A 17542-nucleotide genomic window follows, 5' to 3' on the forward strand; every position below is an offset into this window, starting at 1 on the left:
ACCATTTTATTAAATTTGAGTGCAATACTTGAACATTTTCGAGAAACACCTGCTCTGTATGTAATATATACACATATATATATAAAATTTGTATTGAAGTTACAGTGTGCAATTGGATCCTGAGGTAGAAAACATTTGAAAGCTGTTAAAGCTTTAAACAAGCATTCAGCAATAAAACATCTATCGCTCAATTAAATTAAGTCACTCAGGCATCCACGCAACTCTTCACTGACATTTTCTCAATAGAGGATTAAGTAGTCAGACTTGAATACCCTATAATTACTTTATACTTTAACTATCTACCGTGAGTCCCAGTTTCCATAACAACCCAGAATTTTAATTTAATAGCCAAACAGAAGCTGTAGAAGTGGCACTCATTCAATATGTGCATTTCTTACTTTAATTAAGGTGTTGCTAATGTATTGCAGATAGCAGCAGTATTGCTGCACATACAGTGACCCCTGCATAAAGTCAATATTCATCTGTTCACAGTCATTCGGTTTTCTCTTAAAAAAGAAACAAAGGGTACATTTTGCCTTTTTGAAATGGGTAATACTACACACTTCAAATCAAGGCCTTGGATCTTCTTTCTTTGTGTGCTTCCTAGCCTTTTTGTGCACCAAAAGGCAACTAAATGTTACCACTGAATTCAAAGTCTCTTTTCATTGGCATAAATTGTTATTCTAGAAGCTGAAAGGAACAGATCTCAAACAGACAACAAGTTTAGGAGAAAATTAATCAGGGCACAGTTGGACCACTAACTTTCTTGCAGCTGTACCAGCACTAATGTTTGTGCAGCTGGTACGAGGGACAGGGCCAGAGAACTAATCCACATGAGAAAAATGATCTTTTTTTGCCGGCTGATTTTTCAGATGGGTTTTTTAGCTGGAAAACTTGTGTTCTGAGGAGCAAGGAGGTGAGGGCAGCAGGGAGAAAGGGGTCAGGACCCAGCTGGGGTTGCTCTGGAGGCAGGGAAGCAGCAGCACAGTCTCCAGTAACATCCCCATCCCCCCCCACCACCAATACGGGGAAGGTCCCTCAACACCTCTTGAGGCTCTCTGTGTCCCTCAGCACACAGGGGACCTTGTGGAGCAACACAGTTCAAGGGAGATGCTCCCTTTCTGGCAGGGAAAGAATCCTACCTGTCCTATACTTGAAGAGCAGGAGTGGGATTTCCCTTTATTTCAGAGCAGTCAGTAAAATTTAGCTTAGAACTTTTTAGCAGCTGATATTGCACTTACCATGGTGGATAATGCTGTGATCCAATAATTTCTGCACCAGTTTAATTGCTGTCTCTCGGTCAGAGGCTTCTTTATGGTCGATCAGCCAGTCGATCAACTCTTTGGCAACAAAGCAGTTGGGGTATGTCTTGAGGTGATGTCGCCGATCTTTAATGACCTTTTCTTCATGCAGCCGGAGCCTGGGGGTCAAATCACCTTGTGAATCTCATTTGCAAAGAGCCTCTGTAACTAGCAAGGCTGGGACAAGAGTGGTGCAGAGGCGTCCAAGCCCTGCTCACAGGGTGGGCTTTGCAGGTGTTGGATGGAAGGGGAAGAGACTTGGCCACACGCCCACCACTGGCGCCTGACCACCAGGCAATCCACAGCAACCATTTATTACAACTTTAAACCCCGTATTTGGAAAAACTTGTTTTCTGCCCAGTGGAAAAGATCTAAAAATGAAGAACAGCAAAGCATGCTAAGCCCATTAAAATACTTCCTGTAGGTCAATTAAACTGTCAATAATTTGGAATTAATTTTCCCACATTACCACTAATACATTCCATGTTTCTCTTTTATTTAAAAAAAAAAAATCTCATTCCTTTTTTTTTTGCTGCAGTTCATTCCTTGGTTGGGTAATTGTGTTTTGCCTCCAGCTGCACCAGAAGCATAGCATTTATGATTTAAAATTTGGGTGCAAAGCTGTTCCAACACAACGTTCTCTAGCATAAAAAGTTGCCTCCTACTCCAAGTAAAGGAAAACTGATTTCTCACTTGGGGAACTGTTGGTAAACACTACCTAGCCGCATAATCCCTCCCATCACCTTGAAAGCAAGTTGGCTGGCTGGTTTTGAGACACTTGGGTCAGAATGCAAGATCCTGATTAGAATATTACCTTGTTGGTAAAGGTTCTGGGGTTCTGCATCTTTCTTCTTAGTTATTTTTTCCCAATAAACAAAAGGAGTAACATTATCAGTAAATTAATGGACAGAGACCTTTTTGAAGTTTTTAAAAGATTTTTGCTTTCTTGTTTTCATTTTAATTAATAATTTCAATAATTCTGTTTCTTGAAGTGCTATGTTTATACAACAGTTTTTAAGAAAGCATAGAAGCCACAACACCTGGGCTCCTATCATAAACAGAAATATTGCCATTCATTTCCAAGTGGCCAGGATCCTACCTTGTAAACACTCTCACTGACTTCAGAGAAGTTCTGAATAATGCTATAATACTTTCAGGGGTTACCTCTGTTTTCCAGAGGGGGAGACAGCACAGAAGGGCATTCACATGAGCCTCAAGAAGCACAGACCAGGAGTCCAACCAGTTTTCCTCTGAATGTGACTCCAGTATGAAAAAAAATGTTTTTCATTAGAATAAAAGAAAGGTAAAATATTTGGCTGAAATCAGTGAAGAAAATATTATTAGGGCATTAGACAAGGCTTTACATAGGCTTCTACCTAAAAACAGTAGCAAACCAGCGGTTTTGGTTTGCAGCACTTAGCCTTGAACTACACTGGAATGACGAATCTGTGATGTGAATTCAAAATCAGCTTTGCAAACATCATAAAAAAATGAAGAGACTTTTATATGAAAAATACTGATAAATCAGATTAGTATTCTGGAAAGAAATGCTGGTAAATATCTCATGCACTGTGAAATTCTCTGAGCTAAAATATCTTTGCTTAAAGCATGTTTTCCAGATGTGCTCTAACAGCTGTTGCCATACTTAGAAAGAAAAGCCTGCATAGTTTTAATTATAGAACATGCAATTATCAGTACGTCTGATGGAGCTTTACTTTTAAAATATATTCCAGGTTCTGTTCATGTTCATCCAGTCTTAGGTCGCACAATAATCTGCAAGTACAAAACTAGGGAAACAGTGTATAACACATATGCAGATGGCTCAACCCAGCTTTCAGTCATCAGTGTAAGTTTAAAGGGATGGAGTTCAACTGATACAAGAGGGAAACCCCCTTCTATGAAATTCTTTGTCCAAACATCACATAGGAATGTGCCGGGAGTGGTCTAGCATTTCGCAAACAAGACAGTAGCCAAGAGCCCCAGAAATGTCTTAAATTCTGGCCAAAGGCTTTCCTGCAGTTGGTGGGCTTACAAATATTTCAAGTTCTTTGTCATGTCAAAAGACACAAATTCCCACTACAACCTTCCTCGCTCAGAGCATCTACAAGGTCTCTCTCTATACCTTCTTGCCTATATTCATAAAAATCACAGAAATTTCATTATCTTAAATATCTCCACCCCCTTGCTAAAGTGGATCCAAATTTGCTAAAAGGTTACAAAGTCATTAAATCAATCAGAGCGTGACCACATAAGCCTCAAGAAACCTGAAAAACCAAATTTACCCACAATTTTCAAACGGAAGTGAGAACTTTTTCTGCAGCCTATAGCAACTGTCTCCATACTGAATTATGTCCAGGCTAATTTGTTTGGAATAAAGAAGACAAAGGGAATTCAGATTTTCTCCCTGGTGATGTATGCTGTTCTGTTAGGGCTCCCTCACCTCTACAAACCTGCTAAAAATCAAACTGTATGGAGGAGAAGTAGCTCAATAAATTGAAATTGTACCTCGTGTAAACTATAAACAGAAAAGCCTCAGGTAACGTTCCTGAGCCTATCTTGCATTATGCAAATGGAAAGTTTAGGGAGGAATTCTAAAAATGTGTCTGTTCAGAAATATTTATCAGGAGCCAAATCAAATGGGATAAAAAGAAAAAAAAATGTAGCAGTGAATGCAATTATACACTGGAACCAACACTCAAGCAAAATGGTAAATCCTTTATCCCTTGGCATTAGGAAACTGGCTTCTCACCAAAAGATCTTGATGTTTTCTCTATAAGTAATGTTAATCACTTTTCATCAGCAAGTCTGCATAATGACTGGAAAAGACCTAACTTGACACCAGTCATGTTTCTCTCACTAGAAGTTTTTCCCAAGAGCTGCTTAGGGGAATTAACTCACTGACAAACCCTGACCACCATAAGGGGAGATGGGAGAGAAGAGACAGGGTGAACAACAAGGGGTGATGGGGGGACACCTTCATTCAGCCAGCCTCTCAAAACTTGTCCCTCTTCCTACAACTTAGTAGCTTAACACCAGAAAACAATCTTGTGCAACACCAGTACATCATCCATACGTAATTCCATATATTATTCAAGCTTACCTGCTAGATTTTGCACTTAGGGCCACAGTCTCCCCTATCTGCAGAAAACAACGTGAGAACTCAAGCATCTGAGCAACTGCCTGTGAACTGTAACAGGCATATGCAACCCTTCAGTGTTTACAAATTGATGTCTATGGCTCTTATTCATGCTTAGAACAAATAAAGACAGTTCGTATTTGCAAGCGTATGTGCCAGAACAGTTTTCCTGGGGGCTTGTCTAAACAGGAGTTGTTCCTAATTAACAACACATAGGGAGTCTTGCTCCAAACAGAAGTGCCTTCCTCCTACGTAGCATGGAATGGGCTAACCTGGAACATACTGCTCCTGCTTTGCAGTAAATATCTTTGGAGTTAATCAGGAACAATGTAATTTGTTGAGAGGCCATCAGGCATTTTCTTCGCCAACTGTCAGAAGAGTCATGATAATGGAAACATTGAAACCTTTGCCTAGAAATGAAGAATCAGGCATTAACTTAGGAAGAAATCGCGCTCACAGCTACCTGAAACTTGCATTTTGTTTTCCACCAGGGAACTTATGCATTTTGAAGTTTCTTGCATCTTTTTCTGAGCCAATGGGTAAGGATTTTGCAAAGGTAGTGCCTGCACAAGAGTCTAGCTTTCCTTTTAAACCCCAGAAAAGGCCAGGCTGCTGGCTGAAGACATTAATGATGTCACTAACTGGACCATGGTCCAAATATCTCACCCAGCTATTTCCCTCTATCAAGTCTAGTAGTTTGTGCTTGGCTAAATGTAGATCTTGCAGAGCACCATCCAGTCCTGATTTCTATGCATGAAAAGACAAAAAGTCTCTTGCTCTCCTTGGTAATTTTCTGAATAATTCATCTACCATTTCCTTGTACATCCTATACAGTCCCTATGCTCATCCTAGCAAGGCTCAGCAAAAATGTGCAGGGAACAGGTTGGCTCCTGACACTCGATAGACAACACCGTGTAAAGCCTTTCATACTGTGCTCCACACATTCATCTCTTTTAAAGCTTCCTGAAGCAATCATACACACACATACATATGCATATATCACAGAATCACAGAACAGTTTGGGTCAGGAGGGACCTTTAAAGGTCATCTAGTCCAATCCCCCTGCAATGAACAGACATCAACTAGATCACGTTGCTCAGTGCTCCATCCAACCTGAACTTGAATGTTTCTCGGGATGGGGCATCTACCACCTCTCCAGGCAACCTGTTTCAGTGTCTCACCACCCTCAGCATAAAAAATTTCTTCCTAATATCTAATCTAAACCTACCCTCTTTTGGTTTAAAACCATCCCCCCTTGTCCTATCACTACAGACCCTACTAAAAAGCCTGTCCCCATCTTTCTTATAAGCCCCCTTTAAACACTGAAAGGCTGCAGCAAGGTGTCCCCAGAGCCTTCTCTTCTCCAGGCTGAAAAACCCCAACTTTCCCAGCTCGTCTTCACAGGAGAGGTGCTCCAGCCCTCTGATCATCTTCATGGCCCTCCTCTGGACCCGCTCCAACAGGTCCGTGTCTTTTCTGCGCTGACGGCTCCAGAGCTGGACACAGTACTCCAGGTGGGGTCTCACCAGAATGGAGCAGAGGGGGAGAGTCACTTCCCTCGACCTTCTGGCCACTCTTCTATTGATGCAGACCAGGATACAGTTGGCTTTCTGAGCTGCAAGCTCAAATTTCCGGCTCATGTCCAGCTTTTAACCCACCAATAACCCTCAAGTCCTTCTCCGCAGGGCCGCTATCAATCCCTTCGTTGCCCAGCCTGTATTGATATCAGGGGTTGCCCTAACCCAGGCGCAGGACTTTGCACATGGCCTAGTTGAACCTCATCAGCCCCACTCCTTGAGCTTGTCCACGTCCCTCTGGATGGCATCCCATCCCTCAGGCATATCAACTGCACCGCTAAGCTTGGTGTCATCTGCAAAGTTGCTGAGGGTGCATTCAATCCCACTATCTATGTTATTGATGAAGATATTAAACAGTACTGGTCCCAGTATGGACCCATGAGGTACACCACTGGTCACCAATCTCCATCTGGACATTGAGTCATTGACCAATATCCTCCGGATGTGACCATGCAACTAAATCCTCATCCACTGAACAGCCCATCCATCAAATCTGTATCTTTCCCACTTAGAGAGAAGATTGTTGTGGGGGACTGTGTCAAAAGCTTTACAGAAGTCCAGGTAGATGACATCCGTAGCTCTTCCCTTGTCCACTGCTGTAGTCACTTCATCATAGAAGGCCACTAGGTTGGTCAGGCAAAATTTACCTTTGGTGAAGCCAAGCCATACATATATAGAGAGATGTACATAGAAATGTCTGCATACATATTTGTCTATATATATATATGATATATACAAATAAAACATATGTACAAATTATATATAATATTTGTATGTTATATTTGTATGTATTATGTATCATGTTATATATTATATACCATATATACTATATATATCATCTATATCACAGAATGCAGCATCATAGAATGACTGCTTTTTTAGCGGAAGAACAAAACAGCAGTGAAGAGACCATTTAAAATGGAGATTCTTAGCAGAATTTACTAATTACAGAACAATATACACTGATGTTGTAATTAGTCATGGCACAAAGCATGTCCTGCCTGAGTGCTGAACTGCCACTGATAAGTTCCAGCATGCTCACAGCTTACTGCTGCGTTACACCTCGCTGTAGCGTATACCCTTGGTTTCAGTGATCATCCCAGCCTGAGCACTGCCAGTCAGCATGCATTGAGCTACTACAGTTTTCTCACTTTAAGGTTAACTCTGAATAAAACCAGATTAGATCACTTGAAAATTAACAGTGATATGCAGAGGGGAAAATCATCGCAGGTGGTTTCTGCCATCTTCAAATTGATTCACAGTTTTCATATATTTGGAACTTCTGTCAGAGGATTTACTTATTTCTAAGCAAAGCAAGTCACCATGTCCTTTGTGACAATACTAAACGAACAGAAAAAATATCTTGCCAAAGATGAGAACAATTCATCGTGGCTGAAAAGCATGGGTTTTATATAACTTATCTCAAGGGACATCACAGGTGCTCCACTAGCAGGCAGAACTGCCCCTTTCAGTTGAAAACGGAACAGTTTTATACCCTCCCAGAGTATAAAAGTTCGGCTGTTTCCTGAATGTAAGCTTATGTCCTGCCTACAGCATGGTAGGCAGGCATCTTACTAAAAAGTGGCATTTTCCAAAGCGTCTCAGTGACTTAAGACGCATAATTCCCACTGAAAGTCAAAACTCACAGGTCAGCTGCAGACCCAATTCATTGCAAAATAAGGGAGCATATGGCAGCGTCTGTGCAGATATACACACCCAGGAAAACAGAGAACTACATGAAATGTCCTTTACAATAAATTTTTGCCTTTGCACTGTCAGCCAAAAGAATAAAATAGGTCAGTGATGCTATAAACTTTGTACACAGATGTGATCGTGAAGGTACTCTGCAAATGCAATGTGTATTGCTGGGACAAGCATTTCCAGCTGGGCTTGCCAAGTCTCAGCTGAAGTGTCAGCGATTCACTGCTGCCTGTTCCTCTTTCTATTTATGCTCCAGCTCTGCAATCACTTAGTTCTGTTAGTTGATATTCACAGGAGCTAAAATACCCTTTAAAACATGGGGTCATACTGGAAATAGGAGGAAGACATTCATGTGTTGGTAGCTGTGGCAGAGAAGGAAACATACCATCTGAAACAGGGTTAGAAAGAGCGTCTTTAAAGCAGCTCCTGGTATCAGTTCTCATCACTGTTTATCTCCACTTTTTTGCCCACAGCCATGTAGTCCACATGACGAGATGCGAGAGCACAGAGCCGGAGAGATCTCAGATAAACCATCTCTTGGTGCACTGCAAAGAAAAGCCTAAAGCTTCCAAAGAAGTGATGGCTCACCAGTGCCCCTGTGGCTTTAGATAAAACATTGGGGCTGCCTATTTTATAAAGTCCTTTTGTATAAATTCAGAAAGTAATAACGTCACTGCGCCTGCAACCGAGCATGCACAGGGACATCCCCCATCCTCGTAACACCTTACTAACACTGGCAGGGGTCAAAGCAAGCTCTGGGGAACAGACACAGGCATGGCTCAGGGTCGAGCATGAAATCAAAATGACATCTCTTGGAGACACTCTTTCAGCCCACAAATTCAAGCCAGAAATTCAGACCCACAGCCTCCCTTGTGAGTACTCCAGACTGCAGAGGAAATTAGATCTGTGTGTTTGTATTGATCTGTCACAGAACTAGAGAGCACTTGCAAAACCAAAGTTTGGATTTTTAAACCTCAAAGGTGTATCCTGTATCTGATCTTCATTTAAAACAACACAACATAAAGTCGTTGATCTGGTAAAACAACGAATATAAATAGGATCTTTAGATAACTTCTATATCATGTTTTGGAATGTTTATGTTATGGCATTTTTCTAGGGTTTGACTTTTTTTTTTTTTTTTTCTAGGGCAAGAGAAAGGAATGTGTTCAGTGGACTGCTGTCCCTCCTCCACTTTTCTCTTTGGGCTGTCATACACCCATGTGTGATGGTAGTTAAATGGTATCACCACATCAGAACAATATTTGTTCACTTCTCTCTTGCAAGAAGCAGCAACACTCAGTATCTTGCAAGGTTACAGATCTGACGACACTTTCCTGCATGTCCTCAGGAAGCAGTGAAGTGGCTAACCTCCCCGGTTAGCCTGCCAAGCCATTTCACTCTCATGTCACTTTTAATCAAAACGTCTACAAACATGAGTAATACTTCCAACTGCCTGTGCACTTGAACCTTGAGAGCTTTTGCCTCGCTGGAAAGCATAAAACCAGGTTTTACAAAGAGAAAAACAAAAATTCAGACAAGTTATTATGTCACTTGCCCCTAGTCATAAGGAAAGTGGAAGCCTGCCTGTCTCGCTCTGGCTGTTTGCTTTCTGGGCTGAAGCTGTCAGGACTCAGGAACTCACAGTTCTCCTCCTCAATAAGGAAGTCAAATATAATTGTGCTTCTCACTCATGTATGGATGAGCTGGGATGCACAACTGGGACAAATGCATGCAGGTCAAGGTCTATGTGATACTACTATGCAGATCCTCGAAAGAACCAATGTACTTTTCACTGAAGAAGAAGCCATTTTCGCTTATGTCCATCAACTAGCTCTTATTCACGTTATTTTTCTGTATCTCCACTGCAAAGATATACTTAAGCTTACTAAATCAGTAAGTATTGTAGGGACTAATTTTATCGGGGATGTCTTCCCAAACCTAAACTGAAGACTTCTACCATAAACCACCAAAATTTCAATGTGCAGACCAGAAACCATAGGACAACTGTTGTTATAGACATCCCTTGACTGGATTAACATAGTAGCCAAAAGCCCACCAACCCTCGTGGACTTACGCTGAAAATCACTCTCAATAGAGGAAGTATTTTGTGGATAGAAAACTGAAGAAGGAGCAGCATAGGTCTCACGGGTGAATGGTGTAAATCAATGAAATTGGTGTCAGGGAATGCAGACCTGTTATCTCAGTAGCACAGCTGGGAGAGGTGAATGTTCCTTTGAAATGCTAAATGGGCCGAACAGGACAAATACAGGTCAAGCAGCCCCAGCCCTACTGTTGCAGCTATTCCTGCTAGCACGGCCATTCAGGTACCTGGAGATACAGACCAGGAACTGGGGAATAGGTTGCTGGACTACAGGTTCGTGACACTGGAGTCAAGAAGAGGGGCTGCAGCATGGGGCTGTGGGTGCCAGAAAGCCCTGCTGTGTGACAACCTCTCTCTTGGATGCAGGTTGCATCCAAGGGGGTAGGGGAGCCAAAAAAAAGCTACAGGCTGAGGTTCCTTATGCAGCAAGGCTGGCATCTCTGTTACATTTACCCCCAGGGAAAAGCTAAGTGTGACCTTGCTACACTCTTACGCTGCGTGCCGCAAGTTTCAGACCTCCTGAGAAACCAGGAGGTCTTTCCACCCACCTGCCTCCCAGTGCATCTGGGGAAGAGCAGATCCGTGACACCCAGAAAGCACCACAGTACTGAACAGGTTGGCACTGCAAACAGTAACAGGTGTCATTATCTGCCAGAGGTAACCCAAGAAATCCACAGGAGAACTGAAATTAGCCAAGCACCTTATCTCAAGTGCAGCTGTGATATTTCTCCCACCCTGTCAATGAGTGACAAATAGTTTTGCTGAGATACTTTATGGCTTTGGGTAACCCCTGATCTCAAAGTCCTTCCAGGCATGCCTGCTCTCAGCCCCAGCACTGCAGACCTGCAGGAGATCTTCTCCCCAATATGTTATGCTCCTGAGGTGCACAAACAGTTTGCACTCCTTTCAGCAGGCCTTGCCAACCCTGCTGAGAGCAAGAAAAAAAATTCTGCCTTCATTATTAATAATACGTCATACTGCAGTAATATCTCAACTGCTTTCAGCAATTATTTTCCATCCCTACATAAAACTCTTAACTGATTACTGTGCTGTGTAATCATGAGCGTCATTAAGCACAAATAGCCAGTACCTGACAGATAATAAAATGAGCAATAAAATACTTAGTGCTATGTACTGTCGTTAACAAACCCGATTTTATATTGAGACTATGATCCAAGACTTCATACTCACTTCCAACAAATATGTAGGCTCAACTTACAATGAGTATAGATGCAGTATTCTTTCAATATACTGTACGTCGTATTAAAATCATCGCACTTTGTTTATCCTCATTCTAAATGAATAGCTTCCTTTTTTTCATGTTTTGCATAACTGGATTACTGGGCTTTATTTTTACTTTGGAGGAAGCTGCGAAAGCAGTAAGTGAAAAAATACTGACTAGAAAAAGCACTCTATTGAATTTCTTTAAATAAAAATATAATCTTTCCATATTTTGGCACTGATTCATGCTTTTTTTGCCTCCTATAGCTGTCAATCCTGCAATATGCAGGATGTTACACTGACAGAAGGCATGATTCAAGGGAGTTCTTTCCACTGTCTCCCAGAAGTCTATTGAAATCCAGTGTGTGACCACTAAACTATAACATAAAGCTGGAGCTGATGCAAATTTTTAAACACTGAAAGTAACGATCCATTTGACTGGACAGCCTAGAGGTGATTAAATTGTTAGTGGATGACCTTCACATAGAAATGGAGGCACAGGTAAGACTATAAAATGCAAGGCTGCGCACTAACAACAAAATGCTCTGCTGAATACTAGGAACTTGGAGGCTGAAAGCAACAGAGAGTAAAAAATAGCTGAATATGCAGTAGCTAAACTTTCACTGACTACAGGTTATCAACAGGCTGAGACCATACAAAAACAAAGGCAATCTTAGTTGCACTAACTGAGATGTTTCCAGAAATGACAGTAAATCCAGTTGTTCATGTCATTGTATATGATACTACAGGACATCATCTAAGTATTGTGTATTGTTCATACCATCCTCATTCAAGAACGATAAGCTCAAAGAGACACGACGAAGCAGTGTTACACTGGTATGAGAAATAAGGAGCCAGTCTCACGAGCAGAGAGAAAAAGATACTGGCCTGGGAGTCTAGCCTTATCGAAACAAAAACGGGGAGGAACAGATTTGCTGTCTGTAATCTTTCAGGTGAGTTAAAAGCAGAGTGCAAGAAAAGCTATTAAAGTGACACTGAGGAATCCTAAGGTAAAAATAAGGCAAAGTTTTGGAGCAAAATTTTCTAATTGTTACTTGAGGCAAGAACTTAAAATAACTTCGAGAACTGTAATAAATATACCAAAGGATTATGTGTTGTAATATTCTGCAGAAGACCTTCCAGGCCTGTATTTTATAATTACATGTTTTACACTGATATCTATTAATAAGCTTGGGAATACTACAGGGAGGAAGAATATCAGAGGCAGGCTTTGAATGCACTATACAAGGACTCCCAGCTTCTCTAAAGTCCTGTTTCACGTCAGCTGCAAAAAAAGAAAGGTTCAAGTACTCCCTATGTTAAAACATTTGCTCTTTATATTAAGGCTTTTATTAAAAGTGGGCATGCAGATATACAGACATTCTTCATATGCTTGCCAAAGCACAGGAGCCGTAAGCATGATGAAAGACGCCCATATTTGCCAGCCTGCTTCCTTGCTTTTGCAACAGGGTATTACTTGTTTTCATTTTTTCTGTGCTAGCATACAACAGTCCTTAGGTGGCTGATTGAAACAACAGGGGCTTCACTGGCCTGTCATTATCTGACAGTCAACAGCAGACTGGTGGCATGTTCTCCTCCAATGTCTGAGGGAAATCCTACAACCTTGGTGACATACAACTCTGTCAAAAAATGGCTGGGCATCTGCTGTGGGGAAACCCCATCAGCTGGCTAGCAGCATGCAGAGGCCAAGGGTCTGGTCTGCTTCTTTGGTAAATCAAAGCTTATAAGCCAGGAGAAGCTGCAATATCAGAAGGTCGCTCCACCAGCTCCACAGCCCAGCTCTGCATTTTACCCTTGGGTGAAGCCTCTGTGTGTCTGTGCTCAGTTGGTTTTCCTTCCTCTGTGTGCAACACCCACTCATCCTGCTGAGGCACAAATCACCAGGTTTGCAGGAACCTCCAGACACTCATCTGAGATCTTATGAAGCTACCGCAAAGAACCCGACTATATAGTCATAGTCACCCTGGTCTTTTTAAGCCTGGAATTTGTCTAATGTTATATAGTGGTACCTGACCTTTTTAAAAATTATTTCTTGCAATAATATAGAGTATGTAATTATTAAAGTAAATAAATCAAAATAGGATAGAAGCCTAAATATACTCATGTTACAGCCTTTTTCAGTTCCCTTAAGTTGTCATGTTTGCTTAAGAAAAACTTTGCTTTGAGTGTAAAATATAAGCCAGTATGACCTTTACAGCCAGCTAGAGGCAACAAATCAGCATAAGCCTAATTAACATTCTGCTTATTTATGTTTTTCCTAAAGAGAAACCTGTAACAACCAGTTTCACTTTGAGTACCAAATGAAAAAAAAAAAAAATCATCACCGTCTACAGAGAAAAAACAAAAAATGTCTCAGAAAGCTATTGATTGTCCCCAACTGCACTAATGAGTTCCAAATGCATCTATGCCAAATGGTAACAGTGATTTTACTCAGAATTCTGCAACATAACACTACTGTATTCATTTTTTAAACATAGAATTGCTCTCTGACACAAACGTTTTAATGATAAAGAACCATCCTATCTGCTTTAAATCTCTTTCTTTATCTAGGTCATACAAACATGTAACATGAAGAATTATGGTATAGGGATTTAAGGGGATTACTCAATGGCGTGAAGTTACTCACTGCTTAAATTCTGGCAGGCTAATGAAGAACTTTATTATTAAGGAAAACGTATTCATAAAAATCCTAGTTAATGAGTAATTCTATTGAAATTATTTCACTTTTGCAAAAATCTAGTCTGGGGATGGTTTCTTTCAATGAGCTCAGCATTTTCCTACATCTGATACAAGATATGAACAGATACACAGCTGCTGCGTAACCACTCTTTATAAATAGTTCCTTCTGTCAGGACGCTAACAAGGATCTCATCTTGTTTGATTAGGCCTTGTTAAATGTTCACAAGTAGATGAGCTTTGAAAAGACAAGTATTACAGAAGCATTATTCCTCTGCTCTTCAGAATAAATGGAAATTTTCCTTCAAAATTAATAAATAAATCAATAAGAAGCCCAGAGAAGTTCTGCTGCTCTGCTGAAAAGCTTGCTGCCATTGCTGGGCCACATGTTTCCCATTTCTCATTCTAAGCAACATTGTCTCTCCGCACATGCAGAAAGCTCAGCGTACAAGTATTTATGTGCTCAGACAATAAATTCAGACTGTGACTTCTTACTGCTTTAATAGCTCAGAACACGCACCTTGACCCTTATTCACCAAGGCACAGCATCAGCTCGACGCAGGGTGTCAGCCTCAGCTGAACGCTGGTAGACTTGGATTACGCTTACAGCACACACCAGCTCTGGGTCAGGCCTGAGCGTGAATCCAAAACACATGTTGCACTGGCAGGTAGGGATAGACCTTAGATGGGCAACAGGACAAGAGGAGCTAAGAAGTTAGGGCCTGCCCCATGCCTTTACACAGACTCAGACATTCACCCATCATCAGTGTAAATGGCCCAACACTGTGTGTTAATCCTAAATCAAATTCATTTACTCAAGACAAGCCTGGACAGCATCTTTCCTGAGGAAAGGCAGGATCTGTAGGAGCCTGGGAATGGTTGTTCCTCAGATGGTGTCAACGACCACAGCTGGGCAGATGGACCATGGGCAGTTTACCCAGACAGGTGGAGGCATGCTAAAGAGTGTGCCAAAGTCCATTACTCACCCTGGCTATCAAAGCACCACACAAACATTGCCAGTGAGGTCTTCATCTGAACGTGACTACCAAGAGTTTTCTGAATGCTGAACTACAGAATCATAGAATCATAAAATCATTTAGGTTGGAAAAGACCTTTAAAGTCAATGAGTTCAGCCATTAACCCAGCACTGCCAAGGCCACCACTAAACCACGTCCCTAAGTGCCACATCTACACATCTTTTAAATACCTCCAGGGACGGTGACTCCACCACTTCCCTGGGCAGCCTGTTCAAAGCGTGCTTGACCACCCTTTCAGTGAAGAATTTTTTCCTAATATCCAATCCAAACTGTTGTCCTGGCACAACTTGAGGCCATTTCCTCTTGTCCTCTCACTTGTTCCCTGGCAGAAGAGACCGACCCCCCCCCTGCCTACAGCCCCCTCTCGGGGAGCTGCAGAGAGCGACAAGGTCCCCCCTCAGCCTCCTTTTCTCCAGGCTGAACACCCCCAGCTCCCTCAGCCGCTCCCCATCAGACTTGTGCCCCAGCCCCTTCCCCAGCCCCGTTGCCCGTCTCTGGACACGCTCCAGCCCCTCCGTGTCCCCCCTGCAGTGAGGGGCCCAACACTGAACACAGGGTTCCAGGTGCCGCCTCACCAGTGCCCAGTGCAGGGGGACGGTCACTGCCCTGGTCCTGCTGGCCACACGATTGCTGATACAGGCCAGGATGCTGTTGGCCTTCTGGGCCACCTGGGCACACAGCTGGCTCATGCCCAGCCGGCTGTCACCCAGCACCCCCAGGCCCTTTCCCCCAGGCAGCTTTCCAGCCGCTCTGCCCCAGCCTGTAGCGCTGTGTGGGGCTGGTGTGACCCAGGTGCAGGATCCAGCACTGAGCCTTGTTGAACCTCGTACAACTGGCCTTGATCCATCGATCCAGCATGTCCAGATGCTTCTGCAGAGCCTTCCTGTCCCCAAGCTGATCAACACTCCCTCCAGCTTGGTGTCCTCTGCAAACTTCCTGAGGGTGCACTTGATACGCTCATCCAGATCATTGATAAAGATATACAATATTGCAGTCCATATATAAGTAGACTGTGCATATATGAATGCAGAAACTGCAAAAGGTTTGTGGCCACTAAAGACATAAAAGCATTGAACAAGAGGCCAACACTTCTGTGTCTTCTTCCACAGGTCTATAATTTTCTGAGGTGGAATACTAATATTTTACATGAAAAAATGTTTGGTGTACAGTCTTCAGCCTGCAAGCATAATGTCACAGTTTCCAGTCCACTGGAACTTTTCCTTAGCTGCTATATGTTTAAATAAATTATTCTCTCCATGTTTATTGTGCTTCTTCTGAACCATTTATGCAATCCTTTTTTCTTCCTCCTTTGCCCCAGTAATGCGTTTCCCAAGAGTACGGCTGTTACTGGCCTCATATAAACTCAGATGTTCCATATTCATCAGAAAAGAAACCAGCACAAGAGTACAAACATATTTCATGTGAAATTATGTAGGAGACACTGTTTCAGCTGGTGTTGATTTACAGATTTTACCAAAAAAAGTCACATGAAGTTCTTAATATATTAGTTTGGAGCAGCTCTAGCCCCGCTGTAGCCAAAGTGAATGCAAGCAATTATCTTTCAACCACCACTGTTTGATTCATTACAGTAGGCTCCAAGTATAGCACTTGGGAAAACCACCACTTTATAGAAACCTAAAATGATTGGATTTTCCCCCATTATTAAATACTTTTAAAGGATCTAGGCCTTGCAGCATTGTGATAAAGCACAACAGCATGCAGAAAAAGCAACAAATCTCATTGCTTTGTGCATGTTGAAAGACATATTACTTTAGAAAAGGTGTGATAATGGTTGGGCGCATGCCTGATTTAATCACGTCTTTGATCACACCTGTAAAAGCAAGGGAATATATCTTGTTGCCTTCCAAATGGATTATCAGATGAGACATGCCCCTCCAAGGGAGGACAGTGTTAACAGCTCTAATACCTTCTTCCCTCAGCACCGGGCTGAAAATACACTTTCTACAAGGACAGATGGAGCTGCAGCACTATGGAAAACCAGGAATTTATGCACAGAAACGAACGCCCAAAGTGGGTCCTTTGTGCACATGTGAAAAGATCTGAGAGCGCTCGATTCATTTGTTGTTATCGCCATGCAGGCAGTGAGAACAGACGAGCAGGTGGCTTGCCCTGAGCTCACTGTTCCCCTTGTAATGCCAAGACAACATAGCCAGCAGATTTCTGGCACTAACGTGATCTACTGGCCTTCCAGCATGTATTGCCTTGTACACTGCCCCCAGACTTTTCTCTGTTCTCCTCCTCCACGGACAGATATAAAACCATTATGCCCTAAGTATGCGCAGTTTGTATTTCTGTCCCCCAAGTTCTTAAGAAATGGATCTACAGATAAGCTCGCAGACACCTTGAAAAGCTCTCTTGGTGGCATGAAGAGTTGTGATGTTGGCATCTCGTGAACCTCACATGATGTGGGGTAAAATCCTGGCCTGCCTTAAGGCAGTGCAATCAAGGGAATCAGGTCCTCACCTTCACATCTTCAAAAAAATCTCAGTTGAAACAGAGATTTCAAAAGTTCTTGGGCATTCATTTGGAAATGGATACATTTCTCATCCTCAAATCTGCTTGAAAAGCTGGACAATGCAAAAGGAGTGGTACTGTCAACCAATGCATCCGTTTTACAAACTAACCAGCTGATTTTGCACTGAAGTCGGGTAGGAAGTATTCTCACAAGCCCTCCCACCAGTGCAATCGAGTGGATAATAATCTCTCATTACCAGACAGTAACAAAAAGCTGATAATATCAGCCACCACAA

At 42.3% G+C, this 17542-nt stretch overlaps 1 protein-coding gene across 1 annotated transcript in view; it reads right to left on the reverse strand.

Moving 5' to 3' along the window:
* The window catches only part of DEPTOR (DEP domain containing MTOR interacting protein), a 76104-nt gene that overhangs the window by 45900 nt on the left and 12662 nt on the right, over nt 1-17542 (reverse strand). The window contains exon 3 of the mRNA XM_055798761.1: nt 1242-1420. Coding sequence (XP_055654736.1) covers nt 1242-1420 — 179 coding nt within the window. The remainder of the gene's footprint in view (nt 1-1241; nt 1421-17542) is intronic.

This window comes from Falco peregrinus, chromosome 3, assembly GCF_023634155.1.
Source record: "Falco peregrinus isolate bFalPer1 chromosome 3, bFalPer1.pri, whole genome shotgun sequence".
Taxonomy (NCBI): Eukaryota; Metazoa; Chordata; class Aves; order Falconiformes; family Falconidae; genus Falco; species Falco peregrinus.